At 42.2% G+C, this 26,880-nt stretch overlaps 1 protein-coding gene across 6 annotated transcripts in view; it reads left to right on the top strand.

The window, feature by feature from the left end:
- The window catches only part of WDR35 (WD repeat domain 35), a 79,593-nt gene that overhangs the window by 34,706 nt on the left and 18,007 nt on the right, over positions 1 to 26,880 (top strand). For 4 of the 6 annotated variants that reach the window (XM_073335942.2, XM_073335947.2, XM_073335945.2 and 1 more), the window contains 10 exons: positions 304 to 489; positions 1,963 to 1,995; positions 4,082 to 4,142; positions 12,237 to 12,381; positions 13,964 to 14,033; positions 16,960 to 17,013; positions 21,686 to 21,795; positions 23,065 to 23,275; positions 26,100 to 26,180; positions 26,307 to 26,443. In XM_073335942.2, coding sequence (XP_073192043.1) covers positions 304 to 489; positions 1,963 to 1,995; positions 4,082 to 4,142; positions 12,237 to 12,381; positions 13,964 to 14,033; positions 16,960 to 17,013; positions 21,686 to 21,795; positions 23,065 to 23,275; positions 26,100 to 26,180; positions 26,307 to 26,443 — 1,088 coding nt within the window. The remainder of the gene's footprint in view (positions 1 to 303; positions 490 to 1,962; positions 1,996 to 4,081; positions 4,143 to 12,236; positions 12,382 to 13,963; positions 14,034 to 16,959; positions 17,014 to 21,685; positions 21,796 to 23,064; positions 23,276 to 26,099; positions 26,181 to 26,306; positions 26,444 to 26,880) is intronic. The other 2 variants (XM_073335944.2, XM_073335943.2) reach the window with 2 other exon arrangements.

The raw sequence follows: 26,880 nt of genomic DNA on the forward strand, positions 1-26,880 counted from the left end.
TCTGTCATCCCTGGGGGATTACTCCAGTTGAGATGGGTTGGTGTAGCAGTGTGGGAAAGCTAATTCCTACCCATTTTGTTAATTAACAGAAGGCTTCGGTCTCCTGGATTGTCAATCCAGCAATTTAGAACAGCAATAAATTTACAATTTTTGATACAGCATTTCACTTGAAAGGAAGGGGGAAATATTGATAGATGTTGGTAGTGTATATGAACCACACTTTTTCTACAGTAACAATGTACTACTTGTCACTCAATTTGCATAATTTCTGGTCAAAATTAACAATGTTGTTTTTCTTGTCAGTGGGGTTACTGCTCCAACACAGTGGTTTATGCATATACCCGACCGGATCGTCCCGAATACTGTGTGGTTTTTTGGGATACAAAAAACAATGAAAAGTATGTGAAATATGTCAAGAGTCTGATTTCCATAACCACTTGTGGAGACTTCTGCATTTTGGCAACTAAAGCTGATGAAAACCAACCTCAGGTAAAATCTTTTTATTTTTTTTTTAAATCTCACTTGAAACAATCTCAAATTTTAAATGGATGTTGTCAGGCACAAATGTGGCCAACCATAAAATTACAGTCAGGTGGTAGGAAAATGTACCTCAGTTTCTGAATCTGCACCATTCTATCACCTTCAGTTAAATCTCGCCACCATTTGAATGGGACCACACTTTAACGAGAGAAAAATTGCAGCAGCAGCTAACTAACAAACTCTATCCTCGCTGTTCTTACAAACAGCTAATGGGTGTGTAAGGAGAAGAGCAATGTTAACTTTTACTGCTTTAGAAATACTGAAAACAATTTTCAAAGAGATACAAAATCAGTATTTAGGGAAAAAAATCAAGACTTTAAAGATTGTTTTGGTCAATGGAAAGCAGAAAATGAAATAACTATTATAAACCCAGACCTGAAAAAAGAGTTCTGTGTAAGTTCAAAAGCTTGTCTCTCTCACCAAAAAAAGTTGGTCCAATAAAATGTTACCTCACCAACTTGTCTTTCTAGACATATCTGACAGCAATCCTTTCATAATAATAATAAAAAAGTCACTGATCTATTGAGTCAACCTTAAGCTGATAATCTACATGTTAGACATCTTTTGTTTTAAAATAAATGAAAACCCATTAATTTAGGCCTCTATTCAGCAGGGTATGAAAGCACGTGTACGGTCCCATTGAAGTCAATGGGGCTACTCAGTTGCCTAAAGTTATGCATGGATTTAAGTACATGCGGAATGTGAGCTGTAGCTCACGAAAGCTTATGCTCTAATAAATTTGTTAATCTCTAAAGTGCCACAAGTACTCCTTTTCTTTTTACAGATACGGCTTCTACTCTGAAACCATGCTGAATTGGGGCACTTAATGGGAGATTTTCTATTGTGTTCAATGGGCTTTGGATCAGACCTTTATAGGGGGCATACTAAAATGTGCAAGATATGTCCCTCTCAATTATAAAAACAATAAAAGAATTTGAGCTAATATGATTCAAATAATAGGAGGGGAAAGATGGAATAAAACGTACATTTCCAAATGTAGTGTCTAACTTCAAGTCCAAAGACTGGTTTACACTGGAAAATTAAAGAATATAAAGAGAGAAAATGAGAGTGAGGTGGGGATGCAGGCGCCATTTCTTCTTTTAACTTTTTAAAACAGAATTATAACAATAAATCATGCTTGTATTGTTTGTTCTTTCTATCATGGTATGATCTTTCATATCTATATAAAAGGTCTGTAGATGTTGCTAAAGGTTAGTACAATGAACTGGTCCTATTATCTATACGTTTACATTTCACATTCCACTTTCTTTTTAGCACCTAGATACTACGACGATAGATGCTGTAAAAGTGTCTAGGATAAATGTACATTTTACTACCAGATTTACATTATTTAATGGTTACTGCATTCATTTCTGAATTAATTCAGTTATTTTCTATATCATATTTATGTTGCTTACAAAGGAGGAGCATGAGACGGTGTCAGTTGGTGCAACGGTAAAAGAATCATTTTAGTGCTAATTCAACTGATTGTATAGTAATAGTGTGCTGTGGTGTGTGCTGAAAATATGATGCTATGATAATGGCCAGAAACATCCCACTAAATTTAAGTGCAATTAACTGAGAGATTTTCCTGCATCGTTTAAAATCTGCAGCTCTACTGGTGTGGGTAAAGACATTTGATCTTCTTTCTTGGAAATAAATAAGCAAAACCCTTTTATTTTTAACTGTTCAGGATTACAAATGTCTCTTATCTTTGTTTCTTCTCCACTTCTCTTATTACTGGTAGGTCTGTATCTCCGATGCTGCCTTTACTCTTGTCCCATCAGCCTTCTTCTGATGTCATAGCATAGAATCTTAGAAGTGCAGCAACAAGGACATGGTGGAGAAACTGAAAGTAGATAAAATTTGGTGATAATTTGCCAAAAAAAAGGGGATGAAAATCAATTATAAATAACAGGTGTGGAGTCTCAATTTTTGATAGTGAAGTCAAGGAATATCATTGTATTTTAATCTGCAATCTAAAATTCTGGCTTAAACGAACAAAGAACAATTATGAGAAAACGAGAGAAAAATAAATCATAAGTTATTAGCTCCTGCTCTCCACTTACTGAGAGAATGAGGAGGGTGGATCACCTGCTGAAAAGATCTTTTCTTTTTCGATGCTCAGATGTTTTATCTTTTTCTGAGCAACAGACTTTTCGTACACCACATGCATTTTAAGTGCTATATATTTTTGCCTTCTTATGTGCAAGCTATCTGTGCAGCAGTTTAAAGGGGCAGGTGATACAGTTTTTTCCATAGCCTCTGCAGTCACATGACTCAGTCAGCAAAATGAAAGAACTGTGGAGAGCTAATTCTTTTCCATATCTTGGAGAGCCAGTATACCAGCTCCTTGATGATCTCGGGCATAGAAATCCTGCTTTTGAACCTGGAGCTCCTGCAGCACATGTTGCTGTCAGTTTTCATGTGTCTCATTTAATAGGCCATCACTTTCCTATTCAATCATGGTAAAACTATTTGATGTAAATGTTTCCATTCCAGGGTTTGAAAAATAAACATCCCAATGGCAAATAGGTAGCATTCTCTGGATAATGGGGTCCAAGCTGCCATTTTGTTTGAGTCACATCTTCCTCAGTCTCTTGGCAGACTGATCCAGACAATCTATTAATGTTCATAGCTTTTCCAAGCAGCAGCAGCAGAGTAAAAGCGGCAAGATTCTAGTCAGTTTTTCTGTAGCTGCTTAGAATCCTGTGGTATTGGGAAGTCAGGTGGGTAAGGCCAAAGCAAGAACTCTGCCTTCTTGCAGCTACAGAGATGTCAGATTGCAAATTTGTCATATACCTGTTAACCTGATGCTGATACCCTCAGTGACTCCATCTTTTGTATTTCTACACTGCAAAGGAAGACCTGCGGCTGGCCCATGCTAGCTGACTGTGGCTGCCAGGGCACAGGTTGGGGGGCTGTTTCATTTCAGTGTAGACTTCCAGGCTCGAACTGCAGTCCAAGCTCTGGGACCCTCCCACAGCGCAGCATCCTAGAGCCCAGGCTCCAGTCCAAACCCAGAAGTCTACATTGCAATGAAACAGCCCCACAGCCTGAGCTCCACGAGCCTGGGGTGTCTAGTTGCAGTGTAAACATTGCTTGAGAAATGTCTGACAGGACAGGACTCTTATAAGGAATCACAGCACAGTACACCTTCTCAGACACTGGAATGGGAGACTGGCCTTGTCACCAGCATATTACCCCTTGCTGGTGGAGACTCTTGTTCTTTCATGCCATCTTTTGACTAGTAGATGCAATCCTTTGATAGTGTGTGGTTAATCATTATTTCAAGCCCCGTTTCATAGTTTGAGTCTCATATAGAGGTAGGAGGTAAGAGTAGCATTATTCTCATTTTTGCACTGCATTATGTTTGATGGCTTTGGTACTTTAGCTCTCCATGCTGCTGAACAGGATTGTGATCCTGTGAGATGTACAGGTTATGAGCAGCATTTCACAAAAGGAATACCTTGTACAGTATGTTAACTTTCCGAACTAAACAAACATAGTAGCACTGATATTTGCTCTTATTTCCATACAGTACGTGCTGGTTCTTTGCAATTCTATTGGTACACCCCTCGATCCAAAATATATTGACATTGGTAAGCAAATACTAACAATGTTGTTCTGTTGCTTTTCCCACTTCTTATACCAAATATCTTATAATGGTCATTTAAACTACTGTTTAAACTGTAAAACTGTTCAATAGGACAACAATATCTTGTTTTTACAAATCCTTCAATTTAGCCAGGATGGGTAAGGAATGGTGTCCCTAGCCTCAGTTTGTCAGAGGGTGGAGATGGATGGCAGGAGAGAGATCACTTGATCATTACCTTTAGGTTCACTCCCTCTGGGGCACCTGGCATTGGCCACTGTCAGCAGACAGGATACTGGGCTGGATGGACCTTTGGTCTGATCCAGTATGGCCATTTTTGTGTTCTTCTGTTCTGTGTCATATCTACTATGATTCTATTATATCAGCCACTGTGCCTTCCTCTTAGATTTTATATATAATGGGAGAGTAATCAATAGAAATTCAAGGTCACTGTGGAGTTAACTGAGATATGTATTAAGAACTGGGTATTAAACCACTATTTGTTATTAATAAAGTAGTTGTAAATACTTCATTTCTATAAACACACTTCTGTTGCTCATAAAAAAGGCTGAACCTACCCTGACTTCGCTGATTAATGCAACCTATTAACAATGGGATCTTTTTTTAACTGGTACCATTTCTCTGTTTTTCAGTAGACATTTTTAATGACTTAAACTTTTTCCGTTACAGCTACAGTAATGTTTCTATTATTAACAAATGCACATTTCTAAAGAGTGAATCCTTGCTCAGATCTGTTAAAATAGTTTGACTCCCACTTTCACTAAAACATGTTGCAGCTTCCCAAATAACCTTTACTTTTAAAAACAACTTCTCTCATTACTTTAATGTCAACTACATCTGCAGGGTCATCTAAGGATAATATATGTGCCTCTTTGTAACATTAAATATTTAAACGTAATTAAACATTAGAAAGTCAGGTTCATCTGACAGATGTGAACTTTCCCTGCTGGTTAGTTGGTTGAGTTGCATTAAAAAAATATTCCAAATGGTTGGCAAATGCTATTAATCCTGCAGTCTTTACTTAGGCAAAACTCTGAGTGAAGCCAGTGAGGTGTTTTGCCTCAGTAAGGACTGTCAATTGCACTCTAACAATCAGAGGGAAGCTTTGGGACAGATAAAAGAGAAAAATAAACTGACAAACTTCACAGTTTTTCGGTTAGTAAGGCCCTGTTGTCCAATTCAGCATTCAATCGTTGTTACTGAAATGTGGCAGTGACATTCTAAATGCCTGTTTTCAGTTGTTCGTATCTTGAGGAACTTTCATTTTTCAGGAGATGTTTTCCCATGCTTGCTCTTTGCCCCAAAATGATTGTTCAAAAAAAGTTTGAGCAAAAATATTCAGTAATTTTTGAATATGAGAGTACAAAATATATCTCTGTATTAAATATATATATATAGTAACTCTTTAGCAGCTCTGCAGCCACAATGGCTGGAAGTTGAAATTTGGCAGTAGTAAAGTAAAGGCAAAGTGCCTTATTTATTCACGAGAACATTAGTTGTAATTTCACCATGTTATGAAGTTTTTAAAATAGCTTACTGAGCATGTGTGGCACTTTACTTTTTATGAGCTCATTAAGTGCAGAGTTAAAGAAGGATTTGCTCTTTAAGCGTACATAGCTAATTTAGTTAGATAGTGAAAGCATATTGAAACAGATTGCCCTAAAACTGGGAGGGGTTAATGAGTTTGAGTTGCTCATAGTAAGGCTACGTTTTAATCACAGGTATTTTTAGTAAAAGTCAATACAAATTCACGGCCCATAACCTGTCCATGACTTTTACTATATACCCCTAACTAAAACTTGGGCGGGGGGGCTGTGGGCGCTCTGGCCCGGGACTCCCGCTGGTGCTGTGGGAGCAGGCAGCGGCACATGGCCTGGGACCCCCACTGGTGCTGGGGGCAGGCCGGGCAGCGGTGTGTGGTCCAGGACTCCCGCTGGTGCTGGGGGTGGGGCCGGGCCATGACACACGGCCTGGGACCCCCCACTGGTGCTGAGGGTTGGCGGGGCTGGCAGGGGCTCCCTACCCGGCTCCATGTGTCCCTGGCTCCTAGGTGGCGGAGGGGCGAGGGGGCTCCATGCACTGCTTCTGCCACAAGCACCGGCTGTGCAGCTCCCGTTGCCCGGGAACTGCAGACATTGGGAGCTGCCACGGCAGGGCCTGTGGGCGCGGGCAGCATGCGGAGCCCCCTGGCTCCTCCTCCGCCTAGGAGCTGCAGCCTGGGAGCTGGGGAGCCCCCACATCCCGAGGTAAGTGCCTCCCTACACCTCCCAGCCTCCTGCCCTTAGCCCTGAGCCCCCTCCCACACACCCAAACTGCTTCTGCTGGCCCAAGGGCTGCCTGGGTCAGGCAGCCTGGGCCAGTCACGGAAAGTCACGGAATTTGTGACCTCCGTGACGGACTTGCAGCCTTACTCAGAAGATTCTCAGGAGAGTAGGGGTCTTTCTGTGCACCTCTTGAGACTCTGGTGTCAGATTCCCAGTCTGCTTGTTGTATTTTTGGAAACCGCATCTTCAGATTCTGCAGAATCTAGGCTTAATTTTTAAACAAAAACTTAACTTCTAGCCCTCCTGGTTGTGAAAAGAACTTTGTGATTGTAAATCAGTGCATTGTTGTCTTCAGAGAGTCTGAAACAATGACTTTAAGAATCATGAACGTTGCTCCCATTAATCTTATTTGAGGTATTAATTCCAAAACTAAATATTTAATAGTGGACTATTTTATTAGGTGAAATAGGGGTAGGGATGGTAGTTAAGCCCATAGGAGGAACACAAAGACAGGGAAGGAGGAAGAATAGAGAGAAAAGAAGATGGGAAAGGAAGAAAAGCAAGGTCCAGAAATAGTTGTGATCCTAAAGGCAAGCTTATTTTCTCACTTAATGCTGCTGAACATAACTTAACATGTAATACTGATACCTAAAAGTTCAGTTACTACATAAAGGTCCTATTCTACTATTTTGTGAACTTCACATTGATGGCACTAAGAGATTAGCTGTGGATTGATAAGGTATTCCTAAATTTATGCCCAAGTCCATAGATCATAATTAAAATGAAATTCATCCCTCTTTAAAGGGTGTTTGACTCCCAAATAAATGAAGTAGAATATTCTGATATTGTCATAGAATCATAGAATATCAGGGTTGGAAGGGACCTCAGGAGGTCATCTTGTCCAACCCCCTGCTCAAAGCAGGGCCAATCCCCAACTAAATCATCCCAGCCAGAGCTTTGTCAAGCCTGACCTTAAAAACTTCTAAGGAAGGAGATTCCACCACCTCCCTGGGTAATGCATTCCAGTGTTTCACCACCCTCCTAGTGAACAAATTTTTCCTAATATCCAACCTAAACCTCCCCCACTGCAACTTGAGACCATTACTCCTTGTTCTGTCATCTGCTACCACTGAGAACAGTCTAGATCTGTCCTCTTTGGAACCCCCTTTCAGGTAGTTGAAAGCAGCTATCAAATTCCCCCTCATTCTTCTCTTCCGCAGACTAAACAATCCCAGTTCCCTCAGCCTCTCCTCATAAGTCATGTGTTCCTGTCTCCTAATCATTTTTGTTGCCCTCCGCTGGACTCTTTCCAATTTTTCCACATCCTTCTTGTAGTGTGGGGCCCAAAACTGGATACAGTACTCCAGATGAGGCCTCACCAATGTCAAATAGAGGGGAATGACCATGTTCCTCGATCTGCTGGCAATGCCCCTACTTATACATCCCAAAATGCCATGGGCTTTCTTGGCAACAAGGGCACACTGTTGATTCATATCGATCTTCTCGTCCACTGTAACCCCTACATCCTTTTCTGCAGAACTGCTGCCTAACCATTCGGTCCCTAGTCTGTAGCGGTGCATGGGATTCTTCCGTCCTAAGTGCAGAACTCTGCACTTGTCCTTGTTGAACCTCATCAGATTTCTTTTGGTCCAATCCTCTAATTTGTCTAGGTCCCTCTCTATCCTATCCCTACCCTCCAGCGTATCTACCTCTCCTCCCAGTTTAGTGTCATCTGCAAACTTGCTGAAGGTGCAATCCACACCATCCTCCAGATCATTTATGAAGATATTGAACAAAACCGGCCCGAGGACCAACCTTTGGGGCACTCCACGTGATACCGGAGACCAACTAGACATGGAGCCATTGATCACTACCTGTTGAGCCCGACAATCTAGCCATCTTTCTATCCACCTTATATTCCATTCATCCAGCCCATACTTCTTTAACTTGCTGGCAAGAATACTGTGGGAGACCGTGTCAAAAGCTTTGCTAAAGTCAAGGAACAACATGTCCACTGCTTTCCCCTCATCCGTAGAGCCAGTTATTTCGTCATAGATGGCAATTAGATTAGTCAGGCATGACTTGCCCTTGGTGAATCCATGCTGATTATTCCTGATCACTTTCCTCTCCTCTAAGTGCTTCAGAATTGATTCCTAGAGGACCTGCTTCATGATTTTTCCAGGGACTGAGGTGAGGCTGACTGGCCTGTGGTTCCCAGGATCCTTCTTCCCTTTTTTAAAGATGGGCACTACATTAGCCTTTTTCCAGTCGTCCGGGACTTCTCCCGATTGCCATGAGTTTTCAAAGATAATGGCCAATGGCTCTGCAATCACATCTGCCAACTCCAACATCCGTCCAGCCAATTAGTTCCTGATTATGTAATTTTGATGCACTATTCACAGTTATTGCAAGCAGCAGTGCTTCAGAATCCAGGAGAGTGAATCCCACTTTTGTGTTTTTTATCTTTTCCGTCCTTTTTTTAAAAGGGCTAAGAAATTCCATATCACATACCTACACTGATGGACATGGAGGTTACGCAGTTAAGCACTTGAGTTGCAAGGAACCAAAGTTAAATTTGCATGTATATCTTCATCTCTTCCTGCAACCTTTCAGTTTGCATTTTCTGACTTTTGAGTGCCTATCCATGCAACTGTAACCTTCTGTTTAATATAGAAGTTGTTTTGTATGGACTCTCTGTTTCAATTTAAGTCACAGTTTAAAATCCAGATAGACAAAAGCTGAAGATTGGGTTTCAGTGTTTCTGTCCTCAGTCTGTCTTTTACAGACCTCTTTACAATTGCACATAAGAAAGAAAAGACAAAATCCCATTCTTAAATTCTCAGTCATTAAAAAAAGAAGGAACTCCACTGAACTGAGTATACTGCCATGGGTCCAGTCAGGCCTGAATTATAAAAGAAAGTTCAAGTAATTTGGAAAAGGCTTCTTTGCATTCCCTATGTAACAGATCTGTGAAATTTGCTATTTATACCGTGATCAACCTTCAAAAATTGTGTGATTTCTCTATTTAAGTAGACCCCTCATCATCACTGGCATCAGTGTTAACACCCATTGAGATGAGTGGGGTAGCTCCAGTCTCTCAAAGATATTATTTCAGGCTTTGTGCAAACTCAGGCAAGCATTGCTGCAACAGTTCACATTTTCAAGGGTTTGACTCCGAAGAACATGATGGCATAGGAGGCGTGCCCGTGTGCCATGTGGCAATATCCTGGCCCAGTTCAATCCCTGCCCATCTCAATCTTACTGATATTCAATACTGCACTGAACAACTGCCTTTTCGTTTGTTTGTTTTTTATATAACATGTTTCACATAAACTGTATCCCAGATTTTTTCACAGAGCTAAGTAATACAATTAGGGAGTTAGTGGCAGAAGAAGAAATTATTTGTTGTTGAAGAAGGGTAGGTAAGAGAAGACTGTGTTTTTACTTGTGTTTTGAAATGAGAGGAAGAGTTGATGAGGTGGAGGAATAACAGAAGGCTGCTTTAAGATTGCACAATGTTTGGAAGAGAAGGTCCTCATGTGAATAGTGATGAGATGAGTAGGTGAAGGTGCAGTGATTAAGATGCTGAGGGAGAGAAGAGAGAGAGACTGGAGGAAGTTCATGGAGGGCAATTTTGAGCTGGGTCCTGAAATTAATGGGGCAACAAATGCAGTTATCTGAATTTGTGGGATGATGTGTTTGACACTATTTAGTGTGTTCTAAATTTAAAACTTCTGATTTGCAATGAAAGATACTTTTACTTCCTCAGAAGTCAGAAAAATTTGGTCACTATTTTATTTGTAAAGGATGAAAGCATTCAGATTGTTGTGAGATTTATAGCTGTGCACTAATTAGAAGAATAGAATGAACTCAATCCCCTGTGATTAGAGTTCAGTGAATAGTATGAGTGAATCTGGTGAAGCTGTATCTTCAGATGTAGGTAAAGAAATAGACATGTAAATGAATACATAAAATATAAACAGTTACATAAAATATATTTAAACAGTATATTTTAAAAATATTGTTCAGATACCCCTAAGTATTAGCAGCTGGCTTCCTCAGCCTACATTTACGCTTCTACAATACTGTACAGCCAGGAGCTACCTTGTCTAATCCCCCTCAGACTCAGAAAGGTGAAAACTCATTCAGCCATTCTTTACCCATCTGTCTGCTTTAATATTGTTTCTGCTTGTGAAAGGCTTGTAGCTCCCTCCAGAGTTATGCATGAGTGTTATGCAGTAGAAGAATTTGGAATAATGTAATGCCAAAGAATCAGATTTTGAGTTCTCACTATGTTACCTGTGTGAATGAACCTTTCGTTTCTAGCCTGAGATGTGGAATTTCTTGAATTTGATTTCTCATTTGGCTTGGCTATGGGGATCTCTCCTATATCCTCTGCAGTGAAGACCGATACAAAGAATTAATTTGCCTTCTTCGCAGTGGTCTTATCTTCCATGAGTTTTCCTTTTAGCAGTCAATTATCCTGTGGCCCCTCTGACTGTTTGGCTGGCTTCCTGTTTATGATTTACTTAAAAACAATTTTGCTGTTAATTGTTGTGTATTTAGCTAGATGCTGTTCAAATTCTTTCTTGGCCTGCCTTATTATATTTTTACACTTGATTTGCCAGTGTTTATGCTCCTTTCTATTTTCCTCACTAGGACTTGACTTCCAGTTTTTAAAGGATGCCTTTTTGCCTCTAACCACCTCTCTTACTCTGCTGCTTATCCAGGGTGGCTTTTTTGGTCCTCTTACTGTTTATTTGTTTTTAATTTGGGGTATACATTTAGTTTGAGCCTCTGTTATGATATTTTTAAATAGTCTCCATGCAGTTTGCAAGCATTTCACCCTTGTGGCTGTTCCTTTTAATTTCCATTTAAAGTCCTGTTGGCTGTAAATTTTAAAGTAAGACAAAATGTATATTTTCCTCAGGTCAAATCATAAAGTCCACATTAATGAAGGAGGATTTCAGGATTTGGCCCTTTCATAATTAATTAAGACAAGACTGTCATACGTACAGCACTTTCAAGTTTGTGTTTTGCTCAAAATTCTAATTGTTTTCACCTAGTTGCAGTCAAGGAATCCTGCATAGTGCTTTATCTTCTTTGGGCAATGCTATTTGCGACTTCAAATGTTTTCTTGACTTATATATATAAAAATAGGTAGGGTTGAATATATAATACAAATAGTTAATCCTAAATCAAGATGAGAATATTGATTTTATTGCATACACATCATTAGAGCTTTGCTTGATGTCCCTAGAATCTCCTTACTGATCTGTAGCTTGATAGTTCATCCATTCAGTTAGTCGAACCACATTAAACTCCTCCGTGGACACTCTTTTTCAGAATTAAAGTGACTGTAATACAATTTAATACATTTCCAAAGTGAATTAAACTAAACTAAACTGAATTAAAGACACACAATAAGTGTGTCCTCACAGAGGTTTAATGAGGTTTACCTAATCCACTTTAAAAATTCATTTGGATTAGCTTTCCTGAGTGTCCCTGAGTGCAAGATTTTATGTGTTAAACTGTGTGTGCACAGGTATTAAGAAGTGGTAGGGGAGATTCAGTTGATTTAAGCTAACTTGATTGAGCTCACGTGATTGAAAAACACACTTCTTTTGCCTGTGTATGTACAGCTACAGTGAAGTAACTCAGTAATGAATGAAATATATTCTTTAGCTATTTTTTCCATTGGACTAGAGATGCAATTCTGTCCACTTGAGCAAAATTTCACTTGTTTCCATTTGATGAATTTGGTCCATGTTTTAATTTGCCATTCTAATTGTATTACTGTTTGGGTTGTATTACAGGACCATTATTTGTTACAATGACCAAAACCCATGTGATAGCAGCTTCAAAAGAAGCATTTTATATCTGGCAATACCGTGTTGCCAAGAAGCTCACAGCAATGGAAATTAATCAGGTAGCACGGACTAGAAAAGAAGGCAGAGAGAGGTTTGTCTCAGTTTTTGTATTTTTTTGCTTTAGCACAACATGATTGTTAAGAGAGCCTTCCTGGAAATATCAACTCCTCTCCTCTCATCATTTTTATGACTTCAGTTTGCTGACTCATAAACCTATCTAAGTAAATGAACAAGAATAGTTTTTAAACAAATGCATAGTCATTATCCAGAACTACTTTTGGTTAGAGCATTTTCACAGTCTCCTCCTGCCTCTGTGACCTCCTGTTCAATGTCTCCTTTGGTGGCTCCTTTGTCCTCTCCCACTCTGAGCTCTGTCTTTGGCTTCTTTTCTTCTTTATACACACTATGCCTAGGCAAGCTTATCCACTCCCATGACTGTTTCCCTGTTGATGACATCCACAGCTACCTCTCTACCCCTGACCCAGAGGCAACGCATGGGGGAGGGTCATGTGACACCCCTCCCCCCCCAGTTTTCTGCCAACAGCTAAATGTTCTGAGGGGACCCATCCAGAGGGGCCACTGCAGACTCTGCTCCACAGAGCAGTGAGAGTGGGCAAGGCCTCGGGATGCCCAGCAGTGAGGAAGCAGCGGCTCCCCCTGGCAGCGGCACTCACCATGGATCTGTGCAGCATGGGGAGGGAGGAAGCAGTGGGGTGACTGGATGTGGGCTGAGTCTTTCTCCCGTCCCCCAGCCCTGCTACATGGGGCTGCTTCTCCTTCCCTGCTGCTGGAGTCCCAGCATTTCCTGCTGCCTGCTTTGCAGACCACCATGCCTTGGGCATGTTTCCAAGGCAGAGGTTGCTCTCCCACTCCTATAGCAGGGGTTCTGCCCCGTGGGAAACTGCTCCCCTCTCACAGCAGTGGGGCTTGCCCCACCTTTCATTAACAACAGCCTGGTGCCCCCGGCCCACGCTGCTTGGCATTGCTGTTTGCCCCACCCCCCGAATGTTCCTCTGTGTCTCCTCCAGGGGTGCAAGCCCCACACTTTGAAAATCTCTGCTCTAGATCCAGAGGTGACGCATGAGGCGGTTACATGCCACCCTCCGAACCTTTAAATTGTGCCCCCCCCCCCCACTATCAACAGTTACGTTTCGCCTCTTCCCTGACCTGTCTCACTGTAAACAAACTCACATCTCAGACTGTATCTTTCACCTTTACTCCTGTCTGGCCTGCCAAACTCAACATGTCAAAAGCTACACTCCTCATCTTTCTTCCAAAATGTTTCCTTCCTGCTTCTGTCTCCATCATTGGCAATAGCTTCACTATTCTTCCTCCCAACCTTGGTGTGATTTTTTTTTTCTTCACTGCACTCCATCCTCCTTCCACATAGATACTATCATTGTCTCCACAGCATCCTCTTTTCCCACATTTCCATGTTAATCTTTGGTACTGTATGTAGAACAATAATAATAACTCTGCTTTGAATTGACTTAAAGGGACTAAAAGATATTACCTCACCCACCTTGTCTTTTTTAAAGGGACACTGCCAGAGCTTAAAAACTAGCTTACTTTTAATCTTTCCCCAAATTGATGCACTTTTTTTCAAGATTGCAGATACTTGTTTTTCACCCAAACTGATCTCTTCTCCTTTGAAACCCTACTCTTTTGTATAGGATTTATCACATTGATGATATCCCTTCTGGAGCTGCAGATGGAGTGCTTGATTACAGCAAGGCCATTCAAGTAAGTGACCCTTTTAACCAGTATATTATACTGTCATTGCTTACTTAATAATTGTGAGCATTACTCTGTTCAGATTAATACATTTTAAAACGTGTGTAGCCATTTTGTTTGAACTTTCTTGTATTCCCATCTCCTGCACGTGTGTTTTTCCTCTCTTTCTACTGCTTATTATCATCATATGTTAATACAGTACCATGAATTTTACAGAACATAGAAAAGGCATGGTCCCTGCCCTAGAGAGTTAGAAAGAAAGAAAACAAACACGATGCCCATGAGACCTCAAGAATTCAAAAATTTGCCAGCTGCTCTTTTAACTGCTCTATCTAGATGTACACATGCTTATGCCGAATAACCTTGAGATCTTTGTATAGTGCTTGTGTTCTTCCTCATCCCTGTTCTCCCTCCTTCACCTTTTATTACCCTTACTTGTTTCATCATGTCTAAAACTACAGTTGTAGGCTGTTCAGATCAGGGATTGTGTCATCTTATTTCTTCAGTAAATTTGGGAGCTATTATTAGTACTATTACTACTATATTTCCCATAGTTCAGGGTCATAATAAGCATCACTGTTTACGAGTGATGCTTGATAGTTTCTTCCCAGATCAGCTGAACCCTGTGGCTGCTTGGTAATCCCCTCTGAGCTGCTTTCTTGTAGATTTACAATAGGCAAGCTGCCAGAGCAGTTCACCTGTGGCTTGTTAGACTGCAGGGAAAAGAAGTTATAAAGGAAGACAGGTGAAGTTACTTAGTAGACCAAATATAGAATACAGATGAAATTTTGAATTGACATGAACAAATAAAATAGCTGAGATTTGTCTCTTACTAAAGCAAAGCAACACACATTTTAAAACATTTTAAATTGAAAGTAGCTGTGTTTTAAATAAAAGAGAAATATTATTTATTGACTTGCAAATAAAACACAGAAATGCTGCTATTTTCTCATAGGGCAAAATCACTGGATTTTGTAAAACGGTGAGAGTGTTCTCTTCATAGAGATATCACGTACAGTTCAGCCACTAATGAGAATTTAAAGTAGACTGGAGAATCTGATTTGTGGAAATAGTTTTATTTATTAAATGAATATGGTGCACTGAGAGCCTTTCTGCCATGGCACATTGAATGGAAAGCTCTACTTCCAGGGCAGAGGAGTAAGTAGTGAAGCTCAATACTACTATCCTGAATGAACAGTAAATGAGACACTCTGAAATACAAATAAAGGCACCTTCAGGGCACCATAAATAATATTACAAAACAGTGTAATGTGACACAACCAAATACTGACTACTGAAGTAATGCATTACATTTTGTTATTAAAACTAAGTGTGTTTTCTGTACCTCAGTGTGGCATGAAAATAGAGCAGTCTAACTGTTAAGCTAGAGCAACAGCTCATACTAGTTTCATAACTAGGCATTCTGTGACCAAAACAAAGGATAAAAGGACCAAGTCATTGCCTCCTATGGGGAAAAACTCGAGAAGGGGAAGGTGTAAAGAAAATTTCAGAGAAACAAACCTTGTAGAACTTCCTGGAATTATGATTTTGGTGGGAGGGACTTGAGGCCATGGAGTTTAGAGGACATGCCCTTTTCCACCTCTATGAATCTCAGATCTCCTCTGTGGAAATGGATGCTGCCCTGCTTATCCCCTGCCTCCCCTCTTACCCCACATATATTTAAACATAGGCTATAATCTATGCAGCGTTGATGAACGTAAGAAGTGTGTCCAGTTTAGACATACCAAAACACAGGGGAAGGGAGTCTCACTGCCATTGGCTTGGTCTTCCTTCAATTGCTCAGTAGCAGTGGAGGGAACCCAGGGAGAGTGTCACAGTTCAGTGCAACTGCACCTGTATGTCCCCTCTGGCCCAGCAAGGGCACCCACTCTCGGCTTCCATCTCCCCAGCCATTGCTTTTCTGGGTGGAAACACACATCTCTCTCCCTTCCGACTGGGATATTTCCAGGCTGCACAGTTCCCTGCTTTCACTGTGATTCCCAGCACAGGCGGGTTGCCCAGGGATGCCTGCTTGCTTTCTCTTCAGAGGTGGTTAACAAGTGTAATTACTACAGATATAAGCTATCACACAGCACTTCCTCTGCAAGCCTACTTTACTCTTAAGGTAAAAAACATTACAGCGAAAACATATTAAAAACAATAAAGAACCAACATGCATACTAATAAGCTTATTAGAATTAACCTCAACCCTAACACGGTTCTGTCAGGATGCAGTCCTTCCATCCCCCGCCCAGTGTGATTCCTTAGTGGTCAAAAGTTCATCGCAGCTTCAGCTTAGAACAAGCACGCTCCTAAAATGTTTAGTTCACCCTTTATACATTTCAAGGATCTTTGGTCAAGAGTTTCCTTCCAGAGATTGCATTAATCTTGTCTTCCTGTAAAGAAGTTCCATACAGTCTCACAATAGCACATAAATGTTTGCATTTTTAATACAGTGAACTTCAAAGATGTTAAGCTTAATTCAATAAAGTTCATTCAGGATGTTGCAGGAAATAGTATCACAGGGAGATAATACTACTTCCAGCCGTATTGCCTCCTACCAAGATTTTTGTATGAATCCTTCAAATAGGACTACACATGGGAGAACCTCCCTCATAATTTTTTATTATACTATTTAAGGGATGTTTGGAGTAAGAACAGTGTTTCATAAAGTCAGTAAATTAATTCCAGGTAAACTGAAAATCTTCCTGGTAGTTTCAAATAAGTTTAAATTATTGATCTGAACCAATCTCTTTTTAGGGAGTATCTCTGATGCATTTTGCCTTTCCTCAGTGGCAAAAACACAAATCCATTCCCAGCTTTTGGTCTTCTAGTTTGCAGTTAATTGTATTGTTGCTCTGCTACTGTTCTTTGACAATGAATTCTTACCGAGGTGATTAAAACTAGTATTCTGGTGGCATTTATATGCTTTCAGGGAACAAGGGATCCAATCTGTGCAATAACCGCATCTGATAAGACACTAATTGTGGTAAGTGGCATAGTTTAAATAAGCTGACCTTGGGCAGTCACAAGTAAAGTTGGAAGAAACCTTCACAAGGATTTGAATAAGTATTCAAACATCTGAAACTTTTTCTGAACTGAGTTACTATCCCATGATCAAATCCTTCTTGCATTACTCACATGAATACTGTAGTGCCATTGATTTATATTGAGGCCACGCATATGAGGAAAGACAGCAAGTTTAGCTCCAACTTCGTAAACCTGGCTTGTGAACCAGAAATGAAAAGTGTCTTTTGGCCTCACTGTAGAGTGAATTTGACATCACTGACACAATGTAAGTAAAATTGATGGGACACTGAACACACAGTTTCTCACATGCATGTGTTTTATACCATGTAAAGAACACATGTCTTCTCACTTTGCCCACCAGCTATGCTTCAAGCATGTATGCACAGGGTTGAAAAAACATGCTGATTCATTGCCAAAGGCAAATGAGCCTATGCGCTCCAATAGAATTGTGTATGAAATATTATGATGTATTTATACATTGCCAGACTGGCAAAATGGTGATGTTGTGGCTTTTTTTTTTTTTTTTTTAAAGGCTCTGAGCTCAAATTTATCATTTTGTTCAGCCTCACAAGATATAACGTAAATAAAACAATATTCTATATAAACTATGCTGGAATGCAGAGGCTCACGTCATCTTTTGAAAACTTTGTTTTTGGACAGTTTTCACCTAGAAATTTTTTTAAAATAAATGGACACATTTTCAGAAAGTAGCATCTCATGTTGTACTTGTAATTTTGCATTTGTACGTGCAAATACTTCACTGCATGTGCAAGACTGAAGGCTGGGTTGAGTCTGGCTGAAAATGTGGTCCTATATTTTTGTCTTTAAACTTTTCAAAACTGAAGTGTCACTGGACACTGGAAAAAATCTCATGGTGGATTAATCTGTCTCGTTTTGACCTTTTTAGTGTCCTCTGTATTGGATCCAAGACCTCTGAGTATGGGCTCATTCTTGCTAGGATAGTTTTCACTTTTGACAATCAGCCTTTGTCATAAGTCGCTATTCATATGATGCCCTAGATCTTTTATCATCTATTTACAAAAGTAGTACATGAGCATTGGCAAAGGAAAATGAAGTATTATATTGCTTTCCAAGAGGTCTGTCTCATAATAATCACTGCTCCTTGCCTCGGCAAGCGTTGTGTCACCTAGTGGTTTTCTTCTGCGTAGTGTATAAATAGTTGCTTAAGTGGTTCTTTTTTCCTCCCCGCTTGGGCCGCAATAACTACGGACTGGTGGGTCCTCAGCACTGTGCAATAGGGTACACCCTGCAGTTTATTTCTACCCCTCCCTCGCACCCCTCTTCCCCATCCCTCTTTAGGGACCCTTCTCACGAGCAGCTGCTCAGACAGGAGGTACAGGCCCTTCTGCAAGTCGGGGTTGTGGAGGAAGTCCCTGCCCATCGAAGGGAAAAAGGGTTCTATTCCTGGTATTTTCTCATTCCAAAGGTCAAAGGTGGTCTCCACCCAATCTGGACCTGCGGGACCTCAAAAGATATCTCAACAAATTGAAGTTGCGCATGGTCTCCCTGGCCTCCATCATCCTTTTCCTGGATCCGGGAGACTGGTATGCCGCCCTCAATTTGAAGGACGTCTATTTTCATATATCAGTATTCCAAGTGCACACATGTTTTCTCTGTTTCCTGGTGGGGACTGCTAGCTACCAGTTTACGGTGCTTCCCGTTGGCCTTACAACAGTGCAAGGGTGTTCACCAAATTCATGTCGGTGGTGGCCGCTTACCTCAGACGTCGGGGTATCCAGATCTACCTGTACCTTGACGACTTGCTCGTCAAGGGCTGCTCCAGATCTCAAGTCCTACACCATGTCAAAGTGCTGCAGGACTCGTGCTGAGTTCTGGGCCTGTTGATAAATGAGCAAAAGTCAACATTAGTCCCAGTCCATAGGATAGAATTAATCAGTGTGGTGCTAGACTACTGACTCCAGGGCGTTTCTACCACAGGACAGGTTCGACTCAATGTCAAAGCTAACTGCCAACCTCTTCGTGCACCCAATCACAACAGCCAGAGTCTGTCTCAGGCTTCTAGGCCACAAGGCAGCATGCACCTATGTGGTCCGCCACCCAAGGCTCAAAATGTGTCCCCTCCAGGTGTGGCTGGCAACGGCCTACTCCCCATCCAGAGATCACCTGCACAAGGTTGTCATGATCCCGTGCAGTGTACTCCGCTCCCTAAAGTGGTGGTCCAACCGAAAGGGGGTAATGGCCAGAGTGCTATTTGCGAATCCTCGGCCCGAGGTCTCACTGATATCGGATGCCTCAGACCTTGGATGGTGGGTACATCTCAAGACAATGTGGACCCAGGGAACTTGGTCCCTGCAGGAGCGTGCGGTGCACATAAACGTCAAAGAGCTTGAGGCCATCCTGCAAGCTAGGGACTTCCTTCCCCAGTTGTCGGGTCAAGTGGTGCGAGTCCTGACATACAACATGGCCTCCATGTTCTGTGTGAACAGACAGGGGGGAGGGTGATCATTGGCTCTTTGTTAGGAAGTCATCCGTCTGTGGGATTTCCGTATCCAGCACAGAATCCACATGGAGACAGCGTATCTCCCTAATGTTAACACACTGGTGGACCACCTCAGCAGGTCCTTTTGCTCTCATCACAAGTGGGAGCTCCATCCCAAGGTTGCCCGGATGATTTTCCACAGGTGGTGAGCTCCCCGAGTGGACCTGTTTGCCACCAAACAGAACAAGAAATGTCTTCATTTCTGCTCACTGCAGGGTCTAGGTGAGAGCACCCTTTCAGACGTGTTTCTCCTGTCATGGGCGAGGGATCTGCTGTATGCTTTCCCACCGATCCCTGGGGTAACCGACTCTGGGATGGTTGAGTTCTGTCAAAGATCAAGAGGGACAAGGCTCATGTCATCATGGTCGCCCTGGCATGGCCTCACCAACACTGGTACGGCACGCTCATGGATCTAGCCGTGGCCACTGCCCGGATCTCCTGTTCCAGGATCACGGTCAGCTCCTGCACCAGAACCTCGCTCCGCTTCACCTTACAGCTTGTCTGCTGCATGGCTAAACCCAGAGGAGCGGGCCTGCTCCAGTCAGGTGCAGCAAATTCTCTCGGAAAGTGGGAAGCCCTCACTAGAGCTACGTAACTGGCTAAATGGAAGCAATTCTTCTGCTGGGCGGCGGAGCGGGGTATCTGTCCAACCCAGTTGTTTCTCCAATCCATCCTGGATTACCTGCCAGTTGAAGAATCAGGGCCTCACTTTCTTCTCCATCAAGGTCCACTTGTAGGCCATATCAGCATGTTCAAGGTCGGTCGATGTTTTCACATGACATGACGATCAGGTTTCTGAAGGACCTGGAAAGGCTCGTCCCACCAATCAGAGACCCAATTCCTCAATGGGATCTCAGCCTGGTCCTCTCGAGGCTCACTGGCCCTCCCTTTGAGCATTTGGCCTTCTGCTTCCTTTCTCATCTCTCGTGGAAGGTGGCTTTTCTGGTGGCCATTACCTCAGCGAGGAGAGTCTCCGAACTGAGGGCCTTCACGTCGGAGCCACCATATATTGTCCTTTACAAAAACAAGGTACCAATGTTGCCCCATCCGGCCTTTCTGCCCCAGGTGGTGTCCTTCTTCCATGTCAACCAGGACATTTTCCTCCCAGTGTTCTATCCCAAGCCACACTTCTCTAGCGAGGAGAGGCAGCTACACGTGTTGGATATTTGATATGCGCTGGCTTTCTATCTGGAGCACACCAAACTGTTCGGCAGATCGACTCAGCTTTTTATAGCAACAGCAGAAAGAATGAAAGGCCTTCCTGTGTGCTCTCAGAGGATCTCAGACTGGATTACCTCTTGCATCTGTACCTACTATGAGCTGACTCAGGCCCAGCTGCCATCGATTGTGAAAACCCTCTCAACCAGAGCCCAAGCGTCCTTGGCAGCCTTCCTAACCCATGTCTCTCTCCAGGACATCTGCAGGGCTACAACGTGGTCTTCAGTGTACACGTTTACCACACATTATGCCATCATCCAGCAGGCCAGAGATGACGCTGGGTTCGGCAGGGCTGTGAAACAGTCTACCTGTCCATGAACTACCTGCTTCTCGAGGTACTGCTTGGGAGTCACCTAGAATGGAATGGACATGAGCAAGCACTCGAAGAAGAAAAGACAGTTACCTTTTCCGTAACTGGTGTTCTTCGAGATATGTTGCTCATGTCCATTCCATGACCTGCCCTCCTTCCCCACTGTCAGATTCCTGGCAAGAACGAACTGAGGGTGAGGGAAGCTGGCAGTGCCCCTTATACCGTGGCATATGTGCGCCACTCTAGAGGGCGCCAGAGCCAGTTCCCTACAGATACCACTGAGGGGAAAACTTCTGGCACTGGTGCATGTGGCGAACACACACACCTAGAATGGAATGGACCTGAGCAACGCATTTCAAAGAATACCAGTTATGAAAAAGGGTAACTGTCTTTTTGTTTAATGTTGTGTTGCTGTTCCCTCTCTGTGTTCCTTCTGGTTTGTTCTTCATCCAACAAATCTTAGTCTTAGGACAGCTTATAAAGAAAGTTAAATAGTTTAATATTAGGCAATGTTTGTTAAACAGTTTAATATTAGGCAAATTATATAGGCTGCCTCAATATGCAAAATCTCCTTTTTTCTAGGGGCGTGAATCTGGCACCATTCAGAGATACAGTCTTCCTAACGTTGGATTAGTTCAGAAGTATGTCCTGAACTGTCGGGCCTATCAAATGTCTTTGAATTGCAACTCCAGGTAAGTCATAGATCTGGTTCTAACATAGCCACTTGATTTTAAAATAATATTCTAATTGATTGGAATGGTTTATTTGGGACTTATTTCATGGGTTTAAAATATATTATTTAATCTAGGAGGCAGTATAGTCCAATGGGTAGGACACTGGATTGGGATTTGAAACCTGGCTTCTATTACTTGCTTCTCATTGGCTTCCAATGTGACCTTGTGCTACTACTTAATTTCTCTGTACTTCTTTCTCCCCATCTCTAAAATGGGAATAATAATTCTAACTCCCCTTTGTAAAGCACTTGAAGATACATGGATGAAAAGTGCTATTTATGTGCCAAATGTTTTTATTTCACTAACAATGTTATTGTTCATTAACATTGGTGTTCTTGTATCCTGATTGGCTCTCCTCTCCCACTGATACACATACATACTTCCCATTCCGATTAATAGGAATTATTAGCACATGATTGACAGATGATATGTGGTGATTTTCTCATTTTACTCTTTTTATGTTAAAGATGCAGAAGTTATAGTCGGAAGCTATGCTTTTCAAAACTGGTTGTTTTAATCTTCTAGTGTGAAACTTCACCACACATGGGACCTCCTCTTTTTTCTTATACAGGAAATTCTTTAGGATTGTCAAGCTAATATCTTGAAGGATAATCCAGTTAATCTCCGCAATTGTTTAAAATACAGTTAAAATATAATTTTTTAAAGTTTTTGTCAAAAACTTTAAGAAATGTTGATGATTTCCAGTTATGCAGAGATGTGTGAACCTTTTTTACTGCAATGGAATATTTCATTATATTTGCTAGTTAATGTTTATTGTAAGATGTATGACATTTGGTTTTGGGTGTAATACATGATGCATCTTACTGGTATGGCAATTACGAAGTCAACTGGGTCAGATTTAACAATTTGCTGAGCTCCTGTAAAGTACTGAGTGCCCCCATACACATTGAATGGGATTTGAATGCATTCGGTGCCTTGCAGGAGTAGGCCCTAGATGTGTAGATGAATGTCTGCCATTTGGAACTGTGTATGTCTTTATTTCATTCTTTCCACCCTGTGGCCTTACTCTTTTCTCACACTGGTATAAGTCAGGTGTAGCTGCATTGAAATCAGTGGAATTACACTGGTGTAAAATTACTGAGAGAGCAGAATCAGGCCTCCAGCATCTAGTTTAATCTGTCTGTTGCAGAATTATTGTAAATTTACAGATTTGAATAGTACTAATCAGCTGTTTCATTTCACCTCCCCCCCACCATTTTCTGTTAGTCGTCTTGCTATCATAGACCTTTCTGGAGTTCTGACTTTCTTTGACTTGGATACACGGGTAACAGATAGTACAGGACAGCAAGTCGTAGGCGAGCAGCTGAAGTTGGAGCGCAAAGATGTCTGGGATATGAAATGGGCCAAAGATAATCCAGATTTATTTGCTATGATGGAGAAAACAAGAATGTATGTTTTCAGAAACTTGGATCCTGAGGTAAAACAATCCGCATAAGAAAATGAGTCACTTACAGTGTATTCCATATTGTACATTTGGAATTCTGTGACTAGTAGGACTTCTTACAAACTTAAAGTTAAGCAGGTATTTAAATACCTTGCTGAATCTCAGGGCCTATATCTGGAAGTCTCAAAAACCAGCTAGCTCTATTGTGTAAGTGCTGCTTACAAAAAATAAATGACCAAACTCCAGATATATTAGAAAAATAAAAAGGAACATCTGATTTTACTTATATTCTGCTTTTATGAGATTACAAAAAATAGTGCTTATCGATATTTATTTTAGATATCATCATGGCTAGGATTTTAGTGGAAATTAATGATAAAACATGGAGAGTTAAATCCACATCTGACTTTTTTTGTTATAATCTAGATATAGAAAAACATGTTTGTCCTAAATAATATATAGATTTTAATTGTCTGTACATCAGTGGTCTCCAACCTCTTTATGCCCAAGATCACTTTTTGAATTTAAGGACAACCCCACCCCTTCCCCAAAGCCCCACGCTGCTCACTCCATCCCCCCTCTCTCCATTGCTCGCTCTCCCCCATCCTTACTCACTTTTACTAGGCTGGGCAGGGGTTTGGGGGGGGTGCGGGCTCTCGGCTGGCGCCAAGGGGTTCGCAGTTTGGGGGGGGCTCAGGCTGAGCCTGGGGTAGGTGGTTGGGGTACAGGAGGCGGTGAGGGGTGCAAGCTCTGGGAGGGAGTTTGGGTTCAGGAGGGGGCTCTAGGCTGGGGCAGAGTGTTGGGGTGCAGGAGGGGGTATGGGGTGCTGGCTCTGGGAGGGGGGTCAAGGTGGGGGCAGGAGGGGGTTTGGGGTGCAGGAGGCGGTTCGTTGTGCCGGCTCTGGGAGGGGGTCAGGATGGGCCAAGGGTTTGGGGTGAAGGAGGAGGTATGGGGTGCAGGAGGGGGTATGGGGTGCTGTCTCTGGGAGGGAGCTTAGGGTTGGGGCAGGGACTTGGGGTGCAGGAGGGGATTTGGGATGCTGGCTTTGGGAGGCAGTTCAGGGCTAGGGGTTGGGGTGCGGTCTCCCGCCAGGCAGCACTTACCTCGTGCAGTGCAGCAAGACTAAGTCAGGCTCCCTGCTTGCCCAGGCCCCACGCTGCTCCCGGAAGGGGCCAACACACCCCTGCAGCCCCTGAGGGAGGTGGGGAAGCATGTGAGTCCGAGTCTGCGTGCTGCCCCTCTCTTCAGGCACTGCCCCCGCAGCTCCCATTCCCAGCCAATGGGAGCTGCGTGGGCAGTGCTTGCAGGCAGGAGCAGCGCACAGAGACCCCTGCCTACCCGCTCTCCGGGCTGGGGCAGGCAGGGAGCCTGACTTAGCAGCAGCCCCGCTGCGCAACCGGAGATTACAATCGACCGGTTGGTGACCATTGCTGTACATCTATATGTAAGACTGGTTATTCTATTGTGCATCTGTTTCTCATAAGAAATGTCATTAAAATTTAATTTGGGGAAGAAGGAAGTCTGTTTACATATATTAAACTATGAGAGAGCCAATGTGGATGAGGTAATATCTTTTATTGGACCAACTTCAATTGGTGAAAGAGACAAGCTTTTGAGCTTACACAGAGCTCTTCTTCGGGTCTGGCAAGATACTCAGAGTGTCACTAGGACAAAGGAGGGTTGATGGGTTATAGAATGTTGTAAAGAGCCATTCATCCAGTGTCTTTACCAAGTCCATGATTTCTAGTGTGTAGCAAAGTTATGAATTTAAGCTGCCAGGCTCATTTTTTGAAGGTGTTGTGTAGGTTTCCTTTAAGGGTGAGGACTGAGAGGTCAGTTATGAAGTGATGATTTTCTGAAAAGTGTTCGCCCACGTCTCAGTCCTTATCCTCAAAGGAAACCTTCCAAAGGAAACCTTGTTAGGCTATGTTTTACGCTAGAAATGCTATAGCAGAACAGCTTGAGCGCTACAGCTGTGCTGCTTTAGCATTTCTAGTGTAGACACTACAGTGACAGAAAGGGTTCTTACGTCACTGTAGTAACTCCACCTCCCCGAGAGAGGATTCTTCTGTTGACCTAGCACTGTCCACACCAGGGGGTTACGTCAGCATAGCTACGTCTCTTAGAGGTGTGGATTTTTCACACTCCTGAGAGATGAAGCTCTGCCGTTGTAAGTTTTCTGTGTAGATCAGCCCTTAGACACAAAAAATCAGGGACTCAATAAAGACACTGGATTTTTGGCCACTAACCCTTCTTGTCCTATGACTGTAGAGGCGTTAACTGCTAACTTCACCTGGAGCAGTACCTTACAACATGTTAACTTGTTATGCTAAACAATTGGTTCCATCTTGTATTTAGCTGTGACTCTTAGGGTGGGTCTACACTATGTCGCTGACAGACGCAAAACATCCGTACCCCTGAGAAACGTAGTTAAGCCAACCTAAGTCACAGTGTAGACAGCAGTAGGTCAATGGAGGAATTCTTCCATCAACCTAGTTACTGCCTCTCAGGGAGGTGGATTTAATACAGTGTTGGAAGAACACGTTTTGTTGCTGTAATAAGAGTCTACACTGAAGTGCTACAGCAGAACAACTGCAGTGCTGCAGCTGTTCTGCTGTAATACTAGAGTAGACATAGCCTGAGTATCATTCCCAGACCCGAAGAAGAGCTCTGCAGAAGTTGGAACGCTTGTCTCTTTCACAAACAGAAGTTGGTCCTGTAAAAGATATTATCTCACTCACTTTGTCTCTCTAATATCCTTGGACCAATGCGGCTACAACAACACTGCAAACAATATGAAACTTTTATCAGATTTATGTAAAGTTGTTCATTATCTTTTAACCATATTTATTTTAAGGAACCCATTCAGACTTCTGGATATATTTGCAACTTTGAAGATTTAGAAATTAAATCTGTTCTTTTGGATGAAATATTGAAAGTAAGTGTAATTTAATTTCTGTTTTACGAAAACTTAGTGCCTATGTAACATGATTTGCACAATAGCAGTTTCTAAGGGGTGGTAATGGCATTGATTAAAATTTGGTCTTTTACTTCATTCTTTTAGAATCCTGAACATCCTAACAAAGAATATATAATTAACTTTGAGATCCGATCACTGCGAGACAGTCGAGCATTGATTGAGGAGGTCGGGATTGAAGAGTCTTCCCAATTCATAGAAGATAATCCACATCCAAGACTTTGGTAAAATCCCTTTTCAAAATCCTTTCTTCTTCTGCTTCCATTGATTACAAACCTGTCTTTTCATCTGCTTTTCCTTCTTAATCAAGTCTCCTAGTTTACTGTAAAAAGACATCGTGGGCCTCCCTTAGCCACATAGCTCCATATTAAGCTCATCTAATAGCCCTTGTGTCTGTTTGATCAAACTTGGCAGACAGCTGCTCCACCTGTGCTCTCCACCCCTGTGGCAACTTTTCCACATTTGCCTCATGGATATTATGCAGGACACTACAGACAGCTATAACCACTGGGATATTTTTCTCACAGAGATCCAATCTTGTGAGTAAACAATGCCAGTTCCCTTTCAATCTACCAAAAGCACACTGAACTGTTGTTCTGCACCTGCTGAGCTGGTAGTTGAATCTTTCTTTGGTGGTGTCAAAGTGGGTGGTGTAGAGCTT

Source organism: Lepidochelys kempii, chromosome 3, assembly GCF_965140285.1.
Source record: "Lepidochelys kempii isolate rLepKem1 chromosome 3, rLepKem1.hap1, whole genome shotgun sequence".
Taxonomy (NCBI): Eukaryota; Metazoa; Chordata; order Testudines; family Cheloniidae; genus Lepidochelys; species Lepidochelys kempii.